The sequence below is a fragment of the Agelaius tricolor genome, unplaced genomic scaffold, assembly GCF_023055355.1.
Source record: "Agelaius tricolor isolate 1412-34295 unplaced genomic scaffold, bAgeTri1.0.p SCAF_1, whole genome shotgun sequence".
Lineage (NCBI taxonomy): Eukaryota > Metazoa > Chordata > Aves > Passeriformes > Icteridae > Agelaius > Agelaius tricolor.
The window spans coordinates 99,981,448-100,007,106 of NW_027269261.1; the positions used below are offsets into that span (position 1 = coordinate 99,981,448).

The 25,659-nt window shown below is 34.2% G+C and overlaps 1 protein-coding gene across 1 annotated transcript in view; it reads left to right on the plus strand.

The window, feature by feature from the left end:
- The window catches only part of EYS (eyes shut homolog), a 791,734-nt gene that overhangs the window by 450,356 nt on the left and 315,719 nt on the right, over positions 1-25,659 (plus strand). Inside the window, exons 30-32 of the mRNA XM_071445583.1 lie at positions 1,570-1,694; positions 5,290-5,414; positions 8,702-8,954. Coding sequence (XP_071301684.1) covers positions 1,570-1,694; positions 5,290-5,414; positions 8,702-8,954 — 503 coding nt within the window. The remainder of the gene's footprint in view (positions 1-1,569; positions 1,695-5,289; positions 5,415-8,701; positions 8,955-25,659) is intronic.

Sequence of the window (25,659 nt, forward strand, 5' to 3'; positions counted from 1 at the left end):
TGTAGACAGTCTAAAAACAAAGGTATATGATGAAAACTATTTAAGATTTCCATGAGCAGAATCATCCTCTGCATTTCTTATTCCACCAAGCATAGGAGAGTGCTAGGGTGATTAATGTTGGGCATGTGAAGTTGTGTTCTAACTACTGGGCTTTGACATTTACATATAGGATCAAAGGACCAAACTGTATCTTCGCAGTGAATTTTTTTAAATGTTTTTCAACCAAAAAACAGATGGGCTTATGGCACACTCACTAAGGAGCATTTTTCATGCTTTTTGTCTCATATATTATGACTAGATATTTGAAAAATAATAGTGTGTGTTTCAGTTTATTTTCCAAGCAGTATGCCATAGCTGTCATCTGTAGTTGATGTAGACTTTGACAAATCTGCGCTGTTGTTATTTTCTTGGTAGATTCCAAATTGTCATTACCCAGAGTGTATTCCATATGAAATGAAACAAACATAGTCTAATAGTCACAGCAAAAGTAAACCAAAGTATAATTCCTGATACATAGTGTAATAATCCTTCAGGAGGTGTCTCACACATGTGTTTCATGGTCCATCCTCCTCTTTTGCTTCACAATCTGGAAAGCTAAGGTAGGCACTGCAGGTACCTCCTTCTAATTATAAATGTTGAATTCACTCAATGTGGTGCCTTGAGGAGTAGGTGACATGGCTACTTGGATTTACTCAAAGGTGCTTTGCTAATGTACTCATCTCCCTCTTAAGTGAGACATAAGCCTTTATGCTTTTCAGTAGACCCAAGACAACATACAAGGTGTGCATGACCCAGTTACTAAAAGGAGTTTTTGAAAACATTGTCTCATGTGAAATATATCCATGTACAACACATCTCAAAAGAGTAAGTTTTATTAAAACCATTATGGGACCCTGTTTTTTAAAACATATTTGCATATATCCATAAAACTGTGTGTGTATATACACAAAGACATGTTTTAATAATGAGATTAGAAGGATTTTTGCACTTCATTAAACATCTTGTAAGTCTTGTAAGCTATATGTTGAAATCATATGGAACTACTTTGATATCAGTTATCACATAGAATTTACAACCGCAAAAATACAGAAGAGTTTTTTTTAAGAAAACAAATATTTTATACCTAAATAATAATTAAAGCTTGGGTCCTGAAGATTAGCTTTTATGCTGTAGTTTATATTTGATAGTACACAGTTGTCAGCAGGCAGTTTTTCAAATATAGGCTGCAGTTACTTAGCTAAATTATTTTAGTAGACAATCTCCCAAGAGTACATAAAGAAAGGTTTGTATTCACCTTGATAGAACCAGTGCACTCTAATTGGGACTGTTATGCTTGATTATGGTCCACATGTGAAATTTTTGGACGGGTTTTGCTATCATAAATCCCTTACAAGATCAGCATGTATCACAACATGAAGCTTGGAAGTGTTCCAGTAAAATACCTTGAAACAGAAAGTAATATATGATGTCTTATTAATGCACATATTTTAGACACATTGTTTCCACACAAGGTCTATTTTATATGATGTTTATGCATAGTATAACTCTTTGAAATGTTGTTTTCTTCAGGTGTCTTGCTGGATTTTCTGGACAATTTTGTGAAATAGAAATTAATGAGTGTAATTCATCACCTTGTCTACATGGCTCAACCTGTGCTGATCATATCAATGGATACACTTGTAAATGTCAACAAGGTAACTGCCATATGACAGAGCAATCTTAAACAATGTTAGTTTTGAATTATCAGTGTTACTAGTGAGAAAATTGGTAAACCATATCATGCTGTTTTGTTATATATGAACTATAAGCTGCAAAAATGCTATCTCTTTGGCAAGATTTTTGAATGAAATCTAAAGAGGATTAACTACTCCAGTAAGCATATGAGAAAGCCTTCAAATTAAGGCCAGCTCACTGAGGGAGTCTGAAGTATTATCTAGACCCAGGTTTATTGTTTATGATCTTTACTAATGTAACTTACTGAGTAAGTTGTCAAATAGTCACTGCTTAACAGCAAAATAATTTCACTACCTATAGAATGAGATTGATTGAGAAGAAATTCTGAAGACTTTAACTAAGATTTTTATTATTGTCCTTAGTGTTGGTGTTGTAAGGCATACCTTATTGGTATTGCAATACAAGATTACAAGCTTATTCTGCTGGCTGGGATTAAGAGAAATTTTTTTAAATATTATAAAGAGAATGAAAAAAAGGCACTTGCTTAAAAAGTGGGAACTGTTTCCTTATTCTGACAGATATCAACTAAAACAGGTCTAGTGGTTTATGAAAATATAAGAGATTTAGTATTCATCAAAATATTTTACAAATATTTATCAAAATTTTACAAAAGCAAAGGTCACAGTCAGTCTGAATTGTCATGCAATCACAAATTTAATCTGTTCAGGACTAACAATCTCCTGTCATGTCTGCTAATAAAAAGCCATTTCTCAACATAAGTAGGATTTCTAATCCATATACATAAGTAGGATCTTGCTCCATAAATTACTCTTAAATTAAGAAATATTTAAGTACCTGGCTCCTGAAACTCTAATTTTTCAGTTTAAATCTACTTACTATTTTACTCACTTCCACTGCTGAATGATTTCTGTGATAGTACTGGAACGAGTTTTCTTACTGGTTATTTTAGAGATAATTTAGATATATTCTGGATGATAAATATTCTGTTAACCCATGCTATCTCCATATATCTGATCTAGCTACTTTGTGCCAAAATATGTTCATATTTTTGGTTTCAATTTACAAGCAAAAACATGTTAGCAAACTCTCCTGAATTTAAGTGACCATATATATCTTACACTTCTCTAGAGTCTTTCTACTCAATCTTGTTCTACATTTAAAAGAAAGCACTTAGCAAATTGAATATTAATATATTTTGCTTTTTTTTCATTCTGAATAATTAATGCAGCTTACAAAACTATATGTAAGAGATCTTATTCAAAAAAGTATGGAAGATACTGAAGCAAATACATGCATGTGTATAATGAGATTTAATGAGGCAGTTTGTTAATTTATTTAATTGATAATAAGGAATTATTTTCTGAAATAAAAGACAAATCTAAGTATCTTTGGCTTACTAAAGGCTAATTATGAGTAGGACTACGTTGATTACAGCTTAATATTTTTTAACAACTTCTTTTAATGTCAAAGAGATACTTGATAATTCAGAAAAACACTATAGTTCTGATGTATGAACCAATGAGTGATTTTTTTTTTAATTTTTTTATGCAGAATTCGTGATAATAAAGATCTCTCTGATCTTAAAAAATCAGTCATGGCCTAACCTCAGTACTACATATCCACCTGGTACTGCATATGGCCATATCCCCCTCCACCAATAGTAATGACTTAAAAACTTAAAGATGTATTTTTTAAATCATTAAAGTGCTTCACACAGAATACATTGCCAAGTCCATTTTTTCCTTATTTTTAAAGCTTATTAAAATGATACATCAAAGATATTTTAATCTAGACATTTAAAAATTGCTCGGTAGCTAAGAACTGAGATTGCTGTCTCTGTGCAACATGGAAACTCTTGGTATAAGTAGGAGAAAGTTCTCGGGGCTTTGGAACTCACTCCTACAGCTAACATGTTTTAAATACCTCCCAACCCAAGCATGGCTGACTTTCTTTTATATTCCTTTTAATAATACCATGTGCTAGTAGGGGTGAAAGATCTGTAAATCACTCTTCCATTAGGTAAAAAACACAGAATAAAAAACACATGCATTAAGTGTATACATAATTTTTACATATCTTGAGGAGGTTTTTTTAATTAATATGGTATTTTTCAGTGTTATTTAAGTCTCTAAAATGGCTGAAGAGATGAGAAGGCTACAGCTCTGAAAAGAGTTGAATTTGGAGAGGCAGGGGAAGCTTTGAGAGGAGAAACTTTTTTCAAAGTTGCACATCTGAAGAAAGGAATTAGAAAAAAAAATCATCCAGAGAGAAAAAGTAGAAATACATAGGGAAAAAATTGGCATTTTTTGCAGGCTTTGACTGTTCACATATAATAGATCTTATATTTCTCTTCTTAGCTTCACCTATAGAAATATGGAGCTGGGATTGGGGATTTTTTGGTCTATAAAGGCAACAATGGGAGACAACTGGGCAGATAGTCTGATAGACCCCTCAACAGATTCCCTGTTGTAATTTAATGAAATGGAAAAGGGATGGTACCAAGACTGAAATAGGAACAAGGCAGATGATTGCAGCCTTCCAAAAACCTCCAGAGAACAAAGTGAAGCATGTGGTGACAGCATGTGATACCAGGAAAGGGAATGGATTTAGCTCTGACAAATGCATTTTGTAATGGATCATGAGTTTTGTCAGCTATTGTCCCAGCAGCAGCCCCATACCCTTGGAATAATAGATGCACGTTCAGGTTCTGTGCCTGCAGCTTCAGGCTGTTCAGGTGCAGAAGCAGCAAGGAGAGATGTAAACTGTGTTCTAACAGCACCTCAGACAGCTCAAAAGCAACAACAGCAGCTGTTGGAATAATTAACAGGCTCATGGTTAACTCTTTAACTGGGCAGGCTGCTCTTCTACCAGGGCAACTAAAGCAAGACTGGAATGTAACAGGTGAATCCATTTGATGTATACTCTGAGGCAAAGTCTGAACAGTGGCAACTAGATTTGAAGCAGCCAAGGACTGCTAGGGAGCTTGTGGGGTTGCTGGGGGTTTTTTTTAGCTTCTTTAGCAATAGTAAAATGGAGAAAAATCAAATCTGTATTGCACTGTGGGAATATCATGGCAGAAAGTCGGTGGTCTTCATTAACTAGCCATATTTTCCAGAGTTCTGGGTTTGTATTTACCAAGCAAATGGACTGATTCCATTTCAACATAGTCTACAAGGAGCAAGTTCGGGACAGCTTCAAGATGAGAATTTAGCCTCTAATTTATGGTGCACTTACTAATAAAGGAGATTTTAGTAAGAAATGTATATCAATAAAATATCCAGTAATCTGACTAATGAACTGTGAGAAGACAGAATCTCATAGAGTTCAAACATAAAGTATTTGCTCAGAAAATGTCCTCCTCATTGATCTGGTACAATAATCTCAGAGTTTCTCTTTTTAACTTTTTTTCCTTTACTTTTTTTCTACTCTGAGAAACCACAGCCCAAAAATTTCATATTCATCCCATAATATATATCTCCATATATGTGAGAATGGATGATAGTTACCCATACCTTTGTTCCATTGACACTCAGTAAATGGATGTAGATTTTAATGAGTTTCTTTGGGGTTTGCTTTGCTTTTTTTTTCTGACAGGATGGGAAGGCCTCCATTGTGAGTTGGATGTTGATGAGTGCATATCCAACCCCTGCATACATGGTATCTGTGTTCAGAAGGAGCCCAGCTTTGGTTATTCCTGTTTTTGCAAGCCAGGATTTGTGGTGAGATGCTGAAATTCTTTCTTATCTTTCCTTTTACCTGGCTGTTCAACACTGCACAGAAAATACTTTTTCTTTTTAAGCTTGCTCAGAATTGTTGATATACTTCTTGAACTAAACAGAATTAGAGAAGTGACTTATGCTTTGTTCAAGGAATTCACCAGGAATTTCTCGCTGTCCCAGTGACTCTTTGTCTACAATTTTGTAAAGTCTGTATTTACCATAAGGGCTTGGTAGGTAAAAATAGATCTGAACAATGCAAATAATCTGACTAAATTTACTGACTATCCTGAGAAGGAAAAACTATCTCATAAAAATTAATAGCATTTTTGAAAGGTGGATTTTACAGAGTAGTATGGGTAACATTGATACTTCCCACAGAGCATGGGAACTGCTGCCTTTTTGTCTTCTAAAGCAGATTGGCTTTCAAAACAATGTCAAGTAGTGATGAAGGATACATCACTTGAAGGCCATAGTCTTTTTATACAGAAAACAGTTGATCCTTATGTTACAATAATCTCATTTTTTCCTTAAATATTCATACTTATCTTACATGAACAATTGTAATGGAGAAGATCAGGTTCACAATTTTTTGTACCATTTATGTCTCACCAAAAAAAAACCCAAAAAACTTCTGAATACCAAATAAAATCACCAGAGAGAAAGATTAAAATCTATTTAGAGAAATTATTTTTTAAATTAGTGCAAAATTTATTGGTACAAGTCAGTGTTGTGTGACACTGTAGAGACCAGAAGTACAAATAAACCCAAAAATGGGTTAGGAGGAGGATAGATTAATTGTTATTCAAATTACTCTTCTGAATGTTATCCTGGCCCAGGGAGTCTTTGATTTACTTATTGTCAAAAGTTAGAATGGTATATTTGGTGAGTTACCAGATGCTAGCTCTGCTTGTTTTCTTCCTGTTTTCTTCCCAAAGTATTCATTAACAGCTCACTGATGATGGAGCTAGATAGATATTTGACCCATGGGGGCAGTTTCTCTATTAGTACATAGCTTGAGTATTAATTGTACATTATGTTGCAGAGCAAGCAAGCCCTTGCAGAAGGAAAAGTAGCAAGCCTTTGAAGCATCTGAAATTTAAGATGTATCATCTTTGCTTTTTATTCCATTATTCATCTTTCCATCTTCAGTGCCTCCAATTCCACTATGATTTGGGAAGGAATATAAAAGTAAGAAAACATGGTGGGGGAACCACCACAGAAACATTTTTAATATACCTATCTTCAGTGTCAAGGATAAGAAGTTATGGTCTAAACACCTCAAGAGGTATATTTGTTAGGTCCCAATGGGTTCTGATTCCTAAGCATGAGTAGGTATGGAGTGGAAACAGCAAAACTCACAGAGAAATAAGTATTCAAAGAACTCCAGCTACAGTGTGTATGTAAATCTTCTGTAGTCTGTGTCTGTACTGTTACCCAAAGTATGGATCATAAAGCATAGATTGTGAAATCTGTCATAAATTTTCAGAAGAAAAGCATAGTCAGTGGTATATGAAATAAGAGTTTACTTTTTAAGTGGAACCATCTATAGATATATACCTACTTTAAAATACAAATCTGCACAAGCTAAATTATTCCATCCCCCTGCATGGAAATTTAAAGCATTTACAGGCACTTTCAGTGCTATCAAATTTATCTATGGCTACTTAATGTACCCTTCATGCACACTGGAGGTTATCCACATCTGCTTTGTTTCTATGAGTCATAAAATCGTAATCAAATGCTCTTTGCCATTAAATGTAGTAGTCATAAAAATGTACTAATCTGTCACAGGAAAGTCAGAATGAAACATAAGTTTTATAGGATTAAGAACGATTATGAGCTTGCTCAAACTGATCATTTGTTCTATGTGTGGAATTAGAAAAGAGCAAGAAGGAAATGCATGGGAACTGACATATTAATTGGCCTGTTTTTCCTTTGTGCTTTGGAATACCGACACAGTGAGTGATTTTATAAGATGCCATGAATTTACTGGATAGCTTGTCTGCTTGCCAAAACAAATTAAGAAGTTGATTGAAACAAACATGAATGTATCAAAATTACTCAAAACCCATCAGTTTAACCTCTTCTGTTTTAAACCCCAAATAATTTATACTACTTGTAAAAAAAGTAATTTCAGTTTTCATGCCTGCATTTCTTCCTCTCTCTCTCTTGTCCCTCCTATTGTTTCTTAATATCATAAATTAATATAATAGAGTTGACAGAGACCTCATAAAATATAAGTTGTCCCAAGTTCTGTGTAAATAGTTAGCTATGTAGATATGAAAGACTTTTTAAGTATTTGTCTGAAGGAAAGTGTGTAATGAATACATGCTTTTTGAGCTCTAGAGAAGGCTTGGATTTTTTAACATGTGCTCCAATTGCAGGAGAAGATTCAGTTAGAAATTATATCCTGATGATATGTTGTAAGAGATGTATGTCTTCAGGGATGAAATGTACATATTTTAAATAGTTATCAAATATGTAGTATCCTTCTAGGATAGCTGTTAGCTGTCTCCCTTCACGTAATCTATTAGCTCACTGCAACAGAAGCGAAAATAAAATGAATCCAGGCCTGACTTCAGAATATATTTATTTCACACTTCAAGAATGTATTTAATTCACATAATTATTCCTTGCCTTTTTTACAGACCACTGAATATGATCATTTTTGCTTTATTACTAGGGAGGATATTTCAGACTTCCCATGAATTGTTACTTTTGATAAAAAAATAGGAAATGAATGGCTGGTCCAATTTGAGACTGCCACTATATTTTTTTCTTTTCTAAGCGCTATCTGTGAATGCAAGGTATTAATAGGGAGCTGTGTGCAGATTTGGTAACAACAGACAACAAACAATGGACTGCAGTGTACAAAAGGAAAGAACATTAGCTTGCAAGTCAGAGCAAGCCATAGATTTTTAGTCAGCTAAGTCCTCTGTAAAAAGTATTTTTCAAACCTAGATTCTACATGAAGATCATTATTTTAACCAGTTTTTAATACTGGTAACAATATTGTCTTTGATACTATGCAATTACAAGTCTGTAGAGAAATTATTTTCTTGATAATCAGAGTCAAAACGTTACTCAGTTAAAATTTAAAATATGCAACTATACTATTATATTAGTTAAGGAATATTTTCCAGATGGTATTTCCTTTTGAAAGTGTAAACAGCTTAATATAAGCAAAAAATATTTTAGAATCAAAAGAAAGCCATAATTGTAACTTAAATCACTATGAAATGTAAATTGTCTTCAAAAAAGTCCTTTTTTTGAAAACTCTCTTTCAGGGACAAAGCTGTGAGCTTAATTACAATGATTGTCTTATACAGTCCTGCTCCACTGGGTTTCTTTGTGTTGATGGAATAAACAATATCACCTGTTTACCTACCATGCCCCAAAGCAAGAAAATTCTCAGTGAAGTGGCTGAAGTGTTTCCTGCTGAAATTTTAGACAATGACCTTCCATCAGCACTGGCTGTGTCTATGGAACTTTGGTCTAAACATGTCTCTCCTGATTTACATGCAGGAGAAGTGTCCCAAGGTGAGTAGAAACAGCTTCTGAACAATGCATATTTCAAACTTCTTTCCTTGTTAATGCTTCTAAAATGGTAAGAATATTGGAGATATATTAATTTTAATTATTAAGATTTTTTTATTTCATGTATTCCCTTCTATTTTTCTTGTATTTACTGCAACATCCTTTCTTAATTGCATTTATATGTAACTGCAAAATTACTCTTTTCTCTCAAAAGAATTTTTCCCACCATCTTTCACATCCAATAAGGAAAACACCACTTTCATTTAGCTGGGTTTTCAGTTTTCCAGAGTGTACAATTTCATATGCCTCATATTGTGTTCAGTAATCTGTGATTCTAATGCCAATCTTCCCTTCTTCCTTGGCTAGTCAGCAGGAGAGAAAGATAATTTGCCTTACTCCATGGGGACTTTGATTCTTTTTTCCTAGTTCACATGTTTTCTGAGTGCTTCTTTTTCTGTGCAGCTAGATGTTTTTAGTCTAAAATACATATTGGAAAAGCCTCTCAAAGTCTCTGCCATTCTTATTGCTTGTAGTGATGTTTTTGGGATGCCATAATTTGCTTATCCTGTTATATTAAAACATTCACAAAAAAGTCGAAAGTAACAGAAGTGCAACATTTTATTATGAAGATTGTATCTACATTGTGGCCTCTTCATTTTACTAAAAATAGTATTACACAGGCATTCTCTTTACAGATAGTTTCAGAATTTTTTGCTTACATACATCTTCAAAGTGATTACTTGTATAAAAAATAAGCTGAGCCCTGTTTTGTTGGGTTTTTGGGAGGGGGGGGTTGTTTGGTTTTAGGTTTTGTTTTGGTTTGTTTTTTTTTAATTTTGTTTTGTTTTTTATTTGGGTAAATGAGTTATAGAGAATGTTGGGTTTTGGTTTACATAATTCTCTTGGGATCAACTGATTGAGTGATTGATTGACTGAACTGCTTATTCTGCCTTTTCCTTCACAAGAATCACATACTCATCTTCCATTTTTTGATTGATATTGTCTGACTATTTTTCTTCAAAGACTGTCTCCTAATAATCATCATTTTCATCACTTATGTTCTTTAAAGAGACAAACATAAACTTGACAAAATGATTAGGTGATGTTAAACAGCTGACCACAGAGGAAATTCAACTAATACTAGAACAAAACTGCATGATCCAGACATGGAGATCTGTCATTCATGAAATCAGGGTACTTTCTGAAACATTCAGCTGAGTAGTGTATCTCAACAATGACTTTTCACTGACATAGTTAACAGTAGTTCTGAGTTCAAAACACTTCTATTTGTAAACGTGAGACTCTTAAAATATTTTTAAAACAATCTGATCAAGTGCTCTTATGTATATCTTCTTCTTACAAAACCTTCAGGTATAAAGTTACTGATGGATACTGAAAAGTTGTCATTGTTTGAAACCCCTAATGATGAGATATCCTACTTGGTTTTATTGGCACAATTCACATCTGTGCAAACAGAAATTTGTAAAATTTTAATGACAAACCATTTATTTTTACATACCTGTTATCCTGCTTCAAGTTCTGCCTTATACAAGTATATTAGCTATACTGTACTGAAACAAATGACTGCTGTGCCTAATAAAGAACTCATGAGTACACCCTGTTACCTGGACTGCACACAACATCTGCAGTGGAGTAGGTTCTGGCCTTTATCAGCTGGTGTTCTGTCAAGTTCCTCATTTCTATTCAGAGAACCTTTTTGAGGTGGTGGGGTGTTTTTATACAAAGATAAAAGTGTCTGTCAAAGTTTCCAGGTGCTTGGAAGAGATTTATTGTCACCAGGCAGCAGCTGATATGGCACCTGCAGCTGTACCTGACACAGATGGCTATTCCTCACCTTCTGCCACACAGGCTACTCGAGCAGTGGAGGAGCAGGTTGGAGGCTGCTGCAATGCTGACAGGAAATCAGCAACACAAGTTTCACCTCACTACAATAATCTTTTCAGGATTTCAGGTGTTTCTTTTATCATACTTACATATAGACTCAGGAGGTATTTCTACCTCTTGAGTATATAGTTATAGCATTATAGTATAGGTTATAGTATATGAGTATATAGTATATAAGTATAATCAACATTTTTAATGTAAAATTGGTACAGAGAAAAGTGTATATCTCTTGAGGTAATTTTTTTTGTATGTAGTACAATTAACTTGTCACTTCTCGTTTCACAATGAGACAAATGATGGCTGCATTTTTTAAAAGCAGCACTACTTTTAGAACATCGCAACATTTCAGAAATAAATTCAGGGAATTAAAAAGACACAGGAAAACCTAAAAATTCTGGAATTAAATATTAGGGAATTTTGATTCGTTTGGTCTACATTTTTATATTATACTTTTATAAAACAGAATGAATACCCATAAAGCCAAGGAGAGGTTTTTTTGCTTTTCATTCTTTGCTTGAGGGCTTGTGTTGGAAAAAATGACTTTATATTATTGATTTAAAGCACTTAGGGGGGAAAAAGTATTTCCAGACCAGGAAAGATATGTATAAAGGTGCCAAAAGACAAATAAACCATTTTTGTTGGGTATAGAATACAGTTATTTTCCTGTGAATGCTTGTCTAAATAGGTTTCATTCTCAGTACACAAACATAAATACACAGATCAAATTCATGCTGCCAGAAGTGCCTCCTGATACTGTGCCTGTAGTCAAGAGGTCAAGTTGTCTGAGCATACCACTATGGATTTCCAACTGACCATATGACCTAAAAGGAATTTTATTTACATTTTTTGTTGATGTTGTTGTTGTTGTTTTGGGGAGTTTTGTTAGTTTGATTGGGTTTTATAGTGGAAAAAATAGAAAAGGAACAAAAATGCATCCCCAAAAGTAATAGCTGCCCTTATGTTGATGCATAAGCAAATCTATGTCTTTTTTAGTGGAAGAAATGAGATTATTAATAAGCTACGTGAGAAATGCTCTTGGATGAGTAAAATCTTTCATACACAATCCATAGTAGAAGAAATGTGTCGAGGTGTTAAACCTGTTGTACTTGTCTATAATTACAGATTTTGTGTATTTGTTAATAACCTTCATTACTAAAACTTGAGAAAAAACACTGATGACCCACCCGGATAAATTGCAGTCTCTGAAAAATGGGAACTACATACTTTTCATATATTTTAGAATAGCTATTCTCATATGACAATTGGTAAATACATTATAGCAAGTTCTAAGATACCTTAGAGTAGCAGGGATCTCTAGTAAAGGGCTGTGAGAGATGAGATATATCTTGCAGAAAAATATATTTTTGATCTGGTCTCCAGGTGTGCTTTTCAACTGCCATGATATTGCTTGCAGAAAATAACGTTTTATAAATACATTTATTCTTAGGAAAAAAAATATTTATTTTTATAGAAATGCTTTCATGTGACCAGAGGGGATGACCTAAGTTCTTAACCATATGCCTGTTAGCACTCTGTGAAATTCTGCATGACTTTTTCACTTTCCCATGCTCTGCCACCAAGTAATTGCCCAATAAGCAACTTTTAACACAAATTGAATGCAGGGAACTTTTCTTTCTTTTTCTTTCTTTCTTTCTTTCTTTCTTTCTTTCTTTCTTTCTTTCTTTCTTTCTTTCTTTCTTTCTTTCTTTCTTTCTTTCTTTCTTTCTTTCTCTCTTTCTCTCTTTCTCTCTTTCTTTCTCTCTTTTCTTTCTTTTTGTTTCTTTTCTTTCTTTTCTTTCTCTCTCTCTTTCTGTTAGGGCAGCCAAGCATTGAAACAAGTCCAGAGAGATTGCAGTTTCCATCCTTGGAGATATTTAGAATTGAACTGGACAATTTCCTGAGAAACCTGTTGTAGCTGACCCTACTGTGAGCAGGTGAGGTTAAATTAGATAAACTTCAGTGGTCCCTTCAAACCTCAGTTATCCTGAGATTCTGCGGTACCATGTAATGGTTAGGACAGAATTGCCTTTCAGACATTGTTTCTAAAGACTCTTAGAATTTACTTCTATGCAAGTAACTAGTTAGTCACCAAGAGTGGGATTCATCACACCTAAAGCTATCCATTCATTAATCTGTGTAAAGTGTATCACTGTAATAAATGAAGAAAAATTGCACCATCTGCTTTAGATGTCTGTTCTGGGATAGGATGCAAACTTTTCTCCTTTTCTTAATATGTACTATTCTGCTTCTTTGTACTTTTGGTTTTGGCAAAGAAATTGAATATTGCCTTGAATATTCTATTTTTGTAATGTATGTGGATCGTAGAGCTCACAAAGACATTTGAAAGACAAAACCCAGCAGAACCAGACATGAATGTTAACAACACATCTGCTATTACACAGCAGCTAACTGGATTTACTTCCATTAATTATGGAGAAAAACTTTCATTAAAAAAATACACTACTGAAGTGGATTTTCATTCCCCTATTGAGTCACCTACTTTCACTGCCTGTGTTCAATATTTCATTATTTCCTTTAAGACTTTCCTTTCCTTAAGACTGCCTAAAATATGAAATATGTTCTGAACATATCACTAATAGTCAAATGGGTACATTACTACAAAGCTCTTCCTGTTCAGTATTATTTTGTTTAAAATCTTGCTCTGCAAAAAATTCCAGTTTTGATTACATTATTGGTTAAACACCCCTAGCATAAAGCAAATTTCAGGGTTTTGGATTTTACATACTGCTTTTCTTTATAATGTAATGCTTTTTCAGCTTTCTCCTTAATCAAGTTCTATTCAATTACAGCAGGGTACACTTGGTTTCTGAAAAATGTTGAAACTACATGATGCCTTTGCCTCCTAATCTGTCTTTATCATATTGAATTGTTTATGTTATATTCACTGGATTTGTCATCACTCTCATTATTCCTTTAAGCTTTGTCTTTCATCAGTTCGGCCAGACATATTACTATTCATTCCCTTGTAATTTCCCTGTTCTCAGTATCTGTAATCATATGCTGTTTTTAAACACATGTTATTATATCTGCCACATCAAGAAGGTAATTACTTTTGACATAGTGAAGTTACTAGCTATGTAGGTTAGCATGGAGTTTCATGCAAAGTGAGTGCTTTGAACACTGATCTATTATTTGCACTTTATTTGTAACTGCTAGAAGCTTGAACTTGGTAAATTTCCAGCCCTCTTTCACAAGCAGTCATTTTCCCTAGAGCTCTGATAAAGACCTGGAAGAATAATCACAAGCCTGGCCTACTTCTGGTTTTACTTAAGTGCAACCTGCTGCTCTGCAGGCAAAAAAATCTTGATAGTCTGCAACTTTTAAGTGTATTTTTTACTCTGATTGCTTTGTGCTCAGACTTCTAAGCAAGCCAGGTAAATAGTGAAATCTGTGGGAATTCTATGTAAATGGCTGTCACAACAAGAAAAAAAAAATTAAGAAATTAAACTTTCATTTAGAAACTATACATAATTTGACATTTTCTAGATTTCTGTATTAAAATAAATTTAAATTACCTTTTGAGCTGACAAATATCTTCTGCTTTCCAATCATCAAAAGTGTTCTAGTAATATCTAAATGTCTTCTAGACTATGCATTGTCCATCTGCTCAGAGACTCGTTGTGCTCAATATTCCCAGCTACTTTAAAGCAAAAAGAATCATGATATTGTGAATAAAACTCTTGGCATACCTGCCAATGACAGCAGATGTTGAGTTTCAGGTATGAAGTAATTTGAGAGCAGTATTTATGCCACTCAGTATCTCCTGTCATTTGGAGTTTCAAAGCCAGTGAGATCTATGAGCATCATCTGCTCTGGGAACAGGGAAATATTCAAAAGCATCTTCTGTGTTTGAAAAATATTACCCTAAGAAACTTCCTACAGGCATAGTTAACTTCCGTATGATTGGAAACATACAAACAAACAAAAACAAACACAAAACAACAAAAAATACATTTACCAGTACAAGTATTTCGGGGTTAGGGAAATTTTTTTTCCTGTAACTCAAAAGATTTTCCTTGATTTTTTGAATACTATCAGCATTCTATGTTAAGATTGATTTATATTGTAGATTTTTGGACCAACCAAACTATATAACGTGGGCTAAGATTCATCAGCATAGAAAGTGTACTGTTTTGAAAATCTTAAAATGTCTTTTGTGTAGCAGGTTCTGAGGAGCCTGAATCAATTAGGATTGCTTTTCTTTGAAGAACAGCAAATAAAAGATATGAGGTGTTCCATGTAGCTCACACTTTGCATTTACATTTCGGAGCAGTTATTGAATTAATTATGCTTTGCTCTTAAACCTTATTTTGAATATATTGAAAATAAATCATAATTATCAACTTCTGCAGTTTAAAAACAGAAGGGATTTTAGAGTCATGAGAACCTCCAAGTCTTTCTCTTATTATTTATATGGAAACCCTATTATTTGGTATTATACAAAAAGTATCCCAAGTGCACAGATTGTTCCTCAGAGGAACTGTTACATTTCCTGGAGTTAAATAATCCTTAGGGATGATTTAGCAGCATTCTAAGTGTAAACACTGTCAGTTCAGCTTTTTCCTCATCTTATTTGAGGAAGTGGAGAGGTTCCTGTATGACTCCCTTGAGCGAGTAACTGCTCACTGGCAGTGGTAAGTTCTGATAGTGACTGGGATCTGAACAGGAGGGTTGCACTATTGGGTTCTAGTGCAAGGTCTCTAGTTCTGTAATTGAAAAGCATTGTTCAAAATCTTAGCAAACTTGACCCCTGTAGTGAAGTTTAAATAATGTGAATTCCTGCAGAAAAAAAAAAAAAAAAAAGGAAAATAATTATTTTCCTTCAGTTGGGATCTCAGCTTACATGGATATTAGTAAAATAGAGGAACTGTTGGCTAACCATTATCTATAAGTCTCGGTTTTGTTCTCAGATCAGTCATATGTGTACAGATGTAAAGAGGTTAATGTGCTGTGAAAAATAAAAGAAGGGAAAAAACCAAATCTTCCAAAATGCTGTTACATGTGTTTGCAATGAAGCAAGTTGTGGGATGGGGAGGGTAAAAAGGAAAAATTGTATGACATAGATGGATGGGAACATTGTAGGGTAAGGACAAGACAAAATAAATGTATACACAGTGAGGTAACGAGATAGGATATTCAGGGTGACACGTTTAGGAACAAGACTTGAAATAGTACATATTATTGGCCTGAAGAAAGATAAATTGCCTGTACTCTTCCTCAGCTTCTGTCAATGTATAAGCCTTAAAAATTTCCATATTTACTCTGGTAGAAACAAGAAGTAACACCTTCTCATGAGTAAAGCAGTATCCCTACTACAGTGTGTCATGTTGCCTCACCATTTCACCTTCTCACTATCTCAAATTTTAACAGCCTTGTAGAGTTGTGAGCAGCAGTGGCTTCTGGACCTCAAACCTTTGACCAGAGGGTTTGTGTTATTTCAGGTAGCCAGTAAATCTTTATGTGCAGTTATGGAAAACATAAAATGACTTCATAAGCCAAACCTACTTTTTCTTTTGATGTCACATGGGTCAACATGTCACAAAGATTAAACTGATTACTCAATACTCTTGAGATAATTGTGCCTGATTAACAGTAATCTGCCCTGTGACTTGGCTTGGCCTCCCAGCAATTTCTCATATATAGCTTTTCTTTTTTTCTTCTTCTTGAAAAGAAAGGCACAAACACATTTTTCATTATTAGTAAGTACACAATGTGGAGCTGGAACAATTTTTCTCAAGTCTTTGTACTCTTAGCTCTGCTTCAGAAATTAGAGATGCCTTAAATACCTTTAAATGACTGTTCCTAACACTGTCCATTTATGTATAGCTAAGCAGTTGCTAAGTGCTTGTTTGCAGAAGAGAAAGGCTATGCCTATTCTGCATATCTAAATAGATCAAGAATATACCAAATGAAAAATTTTCAATTGTTCTTATGTGCTGGAAAAGGCTGCTCTCCATCTAAAGTTTGTATCTTACAGCTTTTCAGTCACTATTTTCTATTTTGTGGACTAAAGAACAAAGAATGATTTAGCCTATCTTGGCATGATTTATTGTAAACGTTCTTTTTTTTTCTTCCAAGCTGGGCAGGTGCAAGGTTGTTAATCCTTACTTAGATCATGATTTGCTTTTTAGCAAACTGTCATATATTCAAATGCCAAAGAAATGCTGCAGTTTAAAGTGTCACAAACACTAAATCATATGGCAGTTCAGTCATTGTGTGTATCATAAGCAGGGTTTACACTATTAACTCTAAAAGTATAATTTGAGAATGACCTTTTAGAACTATTTGCTGTTCAGAATTTATTTAGTATCACAATGATTAAGTCAGGAAAGTTTGCAGGGGATAAAATATACTGAAGGTAGTCACTTTAAAAATATTAGTTCCTATCCAGTCTTTCAGGATATAAGCAGGACTGAAAGAATAATTTTCCTTACACAGAACAGCAATTCAGTTCCAGTGCTGTGCTTCTATCATAGGTAACACTGTGTCTTTAAATCCTGGAGCCAATTTCTCACCCATGGTACAACACGATTATCCAGCTGAATTCTGGACATTTGGTCCAGAAGGATACAGTGAGGGACAGTATGAAAAGCTTTGCTGCAGTCCAAAAAGATTACACCTAATGGCTTCCCTAGATAACTAGGTGAATCACCCCGTCGGAGAAGGAAATCAAGTTTGATAAGCAGGACTCCCTGTTCATGAGGCCCTGCTGGCTGTGACTGATGACTGTGTTGTCCTCCATGTGTTTTTCAATACTCACCAGAACTGTATTTTCCATGATTTTAGTGGGCATTGAAGTGAGACTGACAGGCCTGTAATTTCCAGGGTCCTCCTTGAAAACCAGGACAACATTTTCTAGTTTCCAGTTGGAAACTCTGGATTCCAAAGACCACTTGAAAAACATCAATTTTAATGAATTATTTTGAATATATTTATCTTTGTAAATATTAGTAAAAATAATAGTTATTTTTATTGGTGACCAGAAGTTAATTGCTTTTATACTTTAAAATAGAAGCACTATGAGGGAAGTGGAATTTTAAACAAAGGTAGAATTACTAGTAGAATGGAAGTAAAAATAGATTTTTTTAATACACCTCAATATAAAAAAGAAAGACATCTAAACATTCTTTTAAGAATTAACCTCAGCATGACTGTCAGTATCTATGTTTGATTTGAGGGGTAAGAACTAGGCAGTATACACTCTTTTCTCTGTTGAAGAGAGAAGAATACTCTCTGATACTGGGCAATCTGCTACAGAATCTGCCTTTCTTATTCTGAAGGGAATTTTTCAAATTTCATATTATGTAATGCTCTAGTATTTCCTCTGAAATTTAACTTTAGCACCAGGTGTTTCAGTTATTCTGATGTTTGTGGTTTCTGTGGCTTCTGCAAACCCTTTTCATATAAGTAGAGTATGTTTCAGACCTTTAGAAATACCATGACTTCCAAATCTGAAAGACCATCAGCCTCCAAAAATATAGAACTCTTCCAAGATGCATCTATTTCTCCATGAGTACTTATAATAATTGGAAGAGGGAGAATCAGTACCTGTTTAGACACCCAACTGCAGCTTTTGGCTGTGGCTGGATGACATCTGGTAAACAAGCTTCACATGCTGACTAGATTTATGTGAATGTGGTTACAACACAGGTTCTTTTAGGCCAAAAAAATATTTATTTTGTATTGAATTTATTTTAGCTCTTTGAAATTAAAAATTTTGAATTTCAAAATTAAAGAATATAAACTAAGAATTTAATTATCAGGATTAGAAATAGATTTCATTTACTCTACTTATTTTTTCATTGGTCTATATCAAAAGGCAGTAGGGGAAAAGAAGTGAAGGGATTTAATTTTTTTCCCCTACAATTCATTGAAGCAGATAGGTCTATTATTCTATTTATTTCTTAAGTTGATTCTTCTATCTATGTTATTTTTTTTCCTCTAGTAGTCGTTTGCCTTTTATATTCTGCCTTTTTCCTTAACCTCAAATGTAGAAAGGAAATAGAGTATCAGTGATGCTCTGGTGCTAAGTTATAATCCTGACCACCTCTAAAATTGTGAACCATTAAATCTTACAGCTTTTATTTAAGACTACTGGGCAGCCATCACATTGAAAGATAGGTTCCTGTTCAAGACTGAAAAATAGAGCCAAGTTCTATAATACTGACTCATCCAAAATTCCTTAGTTATGGGAGATTTTTTTCACTGTAGCCTTACTGGATTTTTCTTCCGCATTGAATAGACTTTCTCAAGATCGAGTAAAGAACTGTTAAACTCTGTTATTTATCTCCTATTCACTTAAAGATACTAGCTTCAGGAATTGTATAAAACAATATGTGAGGACAAGGACTTAGCAAAATTTTAGAAATTACATTCCTATATGGTCAATAGTCCAGGTGATGAACCTCTGTAGCTCACATAAATAAAAAATAGAAGAATTGCTTGGTTAGAAATTCAGCCTTCAAAATTTTGTTTAAGATTTAGATTGTTAACAGAATTTTATATGTATTAGAATTGCCAGCTCCTGGTTAAGGAATAAAACCCACCTGAATCCTCCAATCACAGTATGCAGTGAAAGTTATACCTAATTGAGTATGGAGCACTTCGGTATAAATTCACTGTATTTTACTTGAGCTGCTTCTACAGGCAAAGTGTATTATTCGATAATCAGTTGGATAATTTGTTTCAGTTATTCTTCCATGAGCTAGTATGGCTGATCAGGAATTGGCACTACTGGCATAGAAACTGTGCATTGAATTTTGGTTTAGAATGAGACACAATGTTCTTTATGTCTGCTTTGTCACCTTTGGTTTTATGTTTGTCTGCCTACTCCAGCCTACATCCCCAAATTACTGCTGGGGTCACAGGAGAGGTCTTTGAGACCACGGGAAAGAAATGGCTGTAGACACCCTTCTGGTTTAAAGCCATGTCCTTTCTGTTCCTATTCTCTTCAAAAGCACACTAACATGTCTGACACAGCAGTACAGTGAAGCACTTGAACAAACACATTGTTTGGACATCTTGGGACTCATAGAAATTCCTGGGTTTTCAAAAAATGAAATGCTGTTGCTTTCCATCTTTTGAGTTGGAATTTGTGCTTTGGGGCATCTTAACACATTTATGAATTTTGAAGTATTAGAAAACATTGCAAATGCCAGCATCCCAACTTCTGAAAAGAGTTCTTTTTATCTTTTCAGTTTTTATAATTATGGTTACAGTATCTTCTATATTTCTTCTGGATTTTAAAGATCTTTCTTTTTTTGGTTCTTAAATCATTGACTCTCTAATTTGTGCTGTGTAACTGTGTAAAATGAGTGTTGGAAACGCACAGAAAATAAATGTAAAGGGCCATGTCTTTAGTGCAGTAACAGTTCTGGTCCTTTGTATATTTTCTTAAAATAGCTAGAACCTCCTTTCTTTACCATATTATGAAATATTTCAGACATCTAAAAAATATTGGCTACAATATGCATTTCTAAATTTGTGTCAGTAACTGCTATGTTGAACCTACTTCGTCATTACTAATATGAGAGTCAGTAAGGGCTCAGAAATGAGAAAAATATGTACATATTATAATCTGCTCTTTCTCAACTGTAAATAATGTTCTACTTAAGTCTCTTAAATTTTAGAATTATATTTCTTTGTAACCAGTTGACTTCACTAAAATATTTACTTAGATTTGAACATAAATGGTACAACTGTGTGCATAAGTGAGACTTCCATTGAATAGTTGAATAAAATATTTATCAAGGTACAAGTAAAACAATGAGTACTTATTTTAATTGTTCTGATTATTTATAATATACTTTTAAACTTGCCAGTTCCCATCTAGTAAATAAATAATACTCCAAGAGTGACTTTTTTTCCCTGGGAGTCTCCCATATAGTAAGCATAAAAAGTTTATTGGTGTATCCACATAAGGCTGGTATTGCACTCATTAATTTTGGATATTTTTAATTTTATATTTAGGTTTCTTGTTTTGGTTGTCTGTGCCTGTTTTTTTCTGCAACATATCCATAACACCAAATATAAGCAATGTTCACTTGAGCTCCAATGTTAATAATAAGATACTGCTTCAATGCCATTAGCAGAATTCTCATCTGAAAGGCACGGCTGTTTTTTTTTTTACTCCTCAGTGTTATAAGACTGCCTATAAATATCTATAAATATCCACGTTTCTGTAGATATACATTTCATAGGACAACAAATTCTGTGTAGAGTCCAACAAGTATTTGCTGATGGGTGTAATGCTTCTGGTCATGAACTTGATTTTACTGTATGCAAGTTGCAGAATCTAAGCCTCAGCTAGCTGTATATGTTTTGTTACACCAATTTTAAAATCTTTGTAGGCTTTATAAGTTTTTCTTTCTAAAAATGTAGATACTTTCTTTGTGTATATTATATATCACTCTTATATACTTTTTTTTTTCAGGGCTTTAGTGTAGTTAACTAAAAATTGCCTTTATAAAATGTATTTTTTTTTAATTAGGAAAAAGGAGCAAATGACGTTTCAGTGAGTTATCATTAGATAAGGTTATTTCAAGTGATTTTTACTGAAGCACCTTCTTTACTACCTAAAAGTCATTACTGTTATTGCTATAGCAACTGTTGAAAGTATCATGCCCTGTTTGCAGGGTAAGCAAGTGTGGGTCATACAAATGATACAGATATTCTCAGACTTAATTTGTAAAAGCTGTTTAAATAACCACTTCACTGAACTCCAGCACGATAAACATTGTTCTGTATGTTTTAGAGCTATTAAAGCTTAATCCACTACAGTTGTAATGAAAGGTTAATCATTGCTCTTTACTAATTTCACATGAAAACATCTCAATACCAGCATTTACTGCAGTAAAATAACTTTAGTTTTACTAATAAAACATTACCTTGATGAGATTGCAAAGCATCCACCCATAATCAACATGTTCATTATAAAACTTCTGAATATTTTTTTCTAAACCTTTGCTTCTAGATAATGCCTTACATTAAAAACTACTTTGGCTTTCTAGTACTACAGGCTACTACTATTATATGCAGCTTTCACTTATCAATCAGTTAAAATGCCTTTATGATGCAAGTGCGATACAGGCTTGATTAGGTTATTACTGGTAACTAACCAAGATTTGTGTTAGGAAAAAACACAGTAAGAGTGACAAGAAAAGCAATAGCAATTCCTCAAGTACTGAAGTGTTTGGCTAATGCATAGGGTAATCTCTGGGAGTGTAGTTTGCTGGGCGTAGTACAGTATTGGCCTATAAAATGTAAGCAACTGCTTACGCAGGTGCATTTCATCTGTGGAAATGGAGCAAAGAAATGACTCATCCTTCTAAGCAGTGGGAGGTAAGGTCAACATGTTTTTGTTTCCCTGGAGATGACAGATGATGAGGTGAGATTTGATTTCATAATTGAAAGTCCCAGCAGGCTCAAAAGAAAAACAGTGCAGTGTTTCAAGGGGAAAAAATATTCTAATGTACTTTAATATTTGTCAGTTTTTGATTCGTTTAAATTCAGATGCATAACCGTAAGGTTCAAACTTTAATATAAATAAATACTAACTAAACTTTTAAATAGCATTTTCCATTTGGGAACAGGTGGTAACTTTATATTTACAATCATTATAATATGTGTATTTCATAAATGTTATTTTTAAGGTCAGATTTTGTAAGAAATTATGCTTCTGTTCTATCTGTAAAGGACATTGATTTCTGCTGGTGTAACAAACTGCTTAGAATTCTACACAGAAAGTTGCTGTGTGGGTACAGCCATTCCCACTGCCTTAGTCTGCAGTAGTGCCTTTAAAGGTCTTAAAACTAGCTGATTCTTAAATGCTTCATCAGAACTCTACTTTTTTTTTTCCACCTTCAGAACCCAGTCAGAATTTCGGAGACTGTGAAATAAAACTTTTGAAATTAGATGGAGAAAAACAAGGAGTTACATTGAGTGTCTTTTCAAAATAAACTGCCTTTGAATACTGTGGGACTTTCCCCATTCCTTTTGCTTTTAGTATCTTTACATTTTACTTGAAATTAGATTAACAGGCTTTTCTTAGGCAGATAACGCATGCTTCTAAATGTAAAATTAAAATCAAGTGAACAAACCTCCTACAATGTAGTAATCAAATAGAAACTTTCCTGCCCTTTCTCAGAAAGTTACAGTAGTATTTAAATTAATTAATCTCACATTGGCTTTTATTTTATTCATGAACAAAATTATTTTTAATTAGAATATTAAACTCCATTCAATTAAACTCCAAATATACAACCTGATTCTACAACTGAATGAAACATCTGATCTTACAGATCACTGCAAGTGACACCTACCACATATTCTAAAATTGCTGTGTCTAGAGACAGGACTCATCAGTAATTAATTTTCTTGCATGTTAACGTTTGGTCTCCTAATATTTGCATTATAAAGACAAAAAAAAGTTTATAGGCCCATGAAGAAAATACTTATTAGAATCTTAAACTCTGTTTTTGGCAAGACAATAGTTTTCATATGTTACAGTAGTTAAAAATGATATTGTAGTCCTGGAGTTCTTTGTGAAATTTGGATGAGATTTTTGCATTATTCTTTGAAAAAAATTTCTCTAGATTGTTATCAAACACATATATATCTCTTTCCTGGATGGTCCTAAAGTTTTCTTTGCTTTTTTCTGAACAAGGATTTATGCGTCAGTTAGCAAAACCTATTGGCAATGTCATGATGTCATGGTATCAAACTAGAAATTCTGCTTTTCCCACTTAAATTTATACAAAATAATTGCACATATTGTTGATACAGGGTTTTTAAGGTTCTTACTTCTTGTATTAGAATGGTCTAGTTATTCTGTGAGTTCTTGGTTTATTCATTTGGCTCTTTTGCCTTTTATGACCCTGACTTTATATTGACTCTCTGAGTACACCAATCACAATGCTAGGTTATTCTTTTCGGACAATGTATGAAACAGAAAGAGAAGAGAAATTGCCCTTGAAAATGTGATAGTAGGTTGTTAATGAAGCTGATTATAAAAACACTACATAGCCAAACTATAATTCATTCTGAACTTTTTTTTACTTTTGAGTTTGCTTAAGAAAAGGAAGAATGTCCTGATGAGAAGTGCTGAGGGATCCACTCAGTGCCAGTAGCTCGGTGGGCAGCTGCAGCAGCAGCCACAGGTTGAGCTCTGGGACAACGAGCCTGAGGTGACAGGTCAGGAACCTCTGACCCTTTGCCCAACAAAGGGCCTGGGGACCTGTGGCCTGGCCAGGGGCACAGAGACTCAGAGACACTACAGGAACAAGGGTTCCAGACTTTCCTATGCTTGGACAGTAGGAGGATAAAAGTCATGGAGGTCCTTTGTTTGGGGCTCCTCCTCAGAGGGACCAGCTCAAGCTCGTTGTCTTGTTATTTAGTTACTGGACCAAGATTAAATTATTTTAAGGATTGGTTCATCTGAGACTCTGCTGTGGGAACCTGGGTTTGAGGCAGCTCAGAAGCCTGGTGTGGCTGTGTGGGGGTGCAGCTGCCAAGGGGCCTCAGTCCCGGCTCAGGTGTGTGACTGTGACTGACAGAGCGGCTCCCAGAGGGATGGGCAGCTTCCTTAACAAGAGCATCTGTAACTTTTGTTTTTCCTAGGCAAGATATCAGCCCTCATTACTGAATTGATTTCTAATCCTTCATGCTTCAACACTTAAATTTAACAGAAAAAAAAAATCAAATAGTAGCAATGTATAGATTTTCTTAATTGCTGACTATGATCTAAGCACAAATGCATAGTTTAAAAGTACTCTATCAGAATTTTATTAGAGAGTTCCAATTAACAAAACCTTGTCTTTTTTCCTGAATTCTTACTGAGTCTGAAAATGTTTGCAAACAAGTGTGTACAATATCTGAGCTGAAAAGTGCAAAGTTAGCCAGGGGTTCTGCAATGGTGGTACCAATTCCTTGAGAGTTGAAGTTGTCATCAGGATAACTTTCTATTTTGCATACTTTCTGGTTTTTTAATGCAGAAAAAAAATCTGGTTTAAGAAAACTTAAGTGTAATATAAGGCATATTTATTGAATAATATAAGAAAGGCACTTAACTATGAAATTAAAGTAAAACACAGACATCTTTCAAGTATTTGCAAAGCAAAGGCTTTAATGAGAGAGAGTTTTGATTTGTTTGTTTTTGTTTTTTTTTCCAGGATCCATAACTTATTTGTTAGGTTCCTTATGACTTTCTTCTGCTCAGTATGATCAAAGTGCACTCTCCAAATTAGCTAAAGTCTGCTTGATGTTTTATTGTTTATAAGGCACACCAACTGTGATGCCTCATGGTGTTGATTTAATCTCCTGTCACTTCACTTAGCAGATATCAAGTATCACAGACAGTCAAGGTATAAATTTGCACTTAAAAAGAATACAAGCATTTAGGAACTCCTATGCAGTGCAATGTGCTGGAATATGCCAGCGAAGGAAGGAGAATAGAGCCTCATCAGCTAAGGCTTTTCTGGCCATGCTTTTTATCTCATTCACATTTGCATTTAAAATATATTTACGATTTGTGGTAACAGCTCTGGAAGCAGAAATGGAAATCAGTAGTCTGTTCTGACTGTTCTATTCACAGAACTAGAAAATTGGGTGCCCTCCTCTCTGAATATTTAGTGCTCTTTTTTTACAGATCTAAAGCAGCCATGATGGAGATTATCTGTCATTATGGAGTACTTAGAAATGGACTCCAAAAAGTGCTCCACAAAACTAGTATGTCTAAGTATTGTCTAAATTAAGAAAATTAAAGATGATAAATTCTGAAACTGTT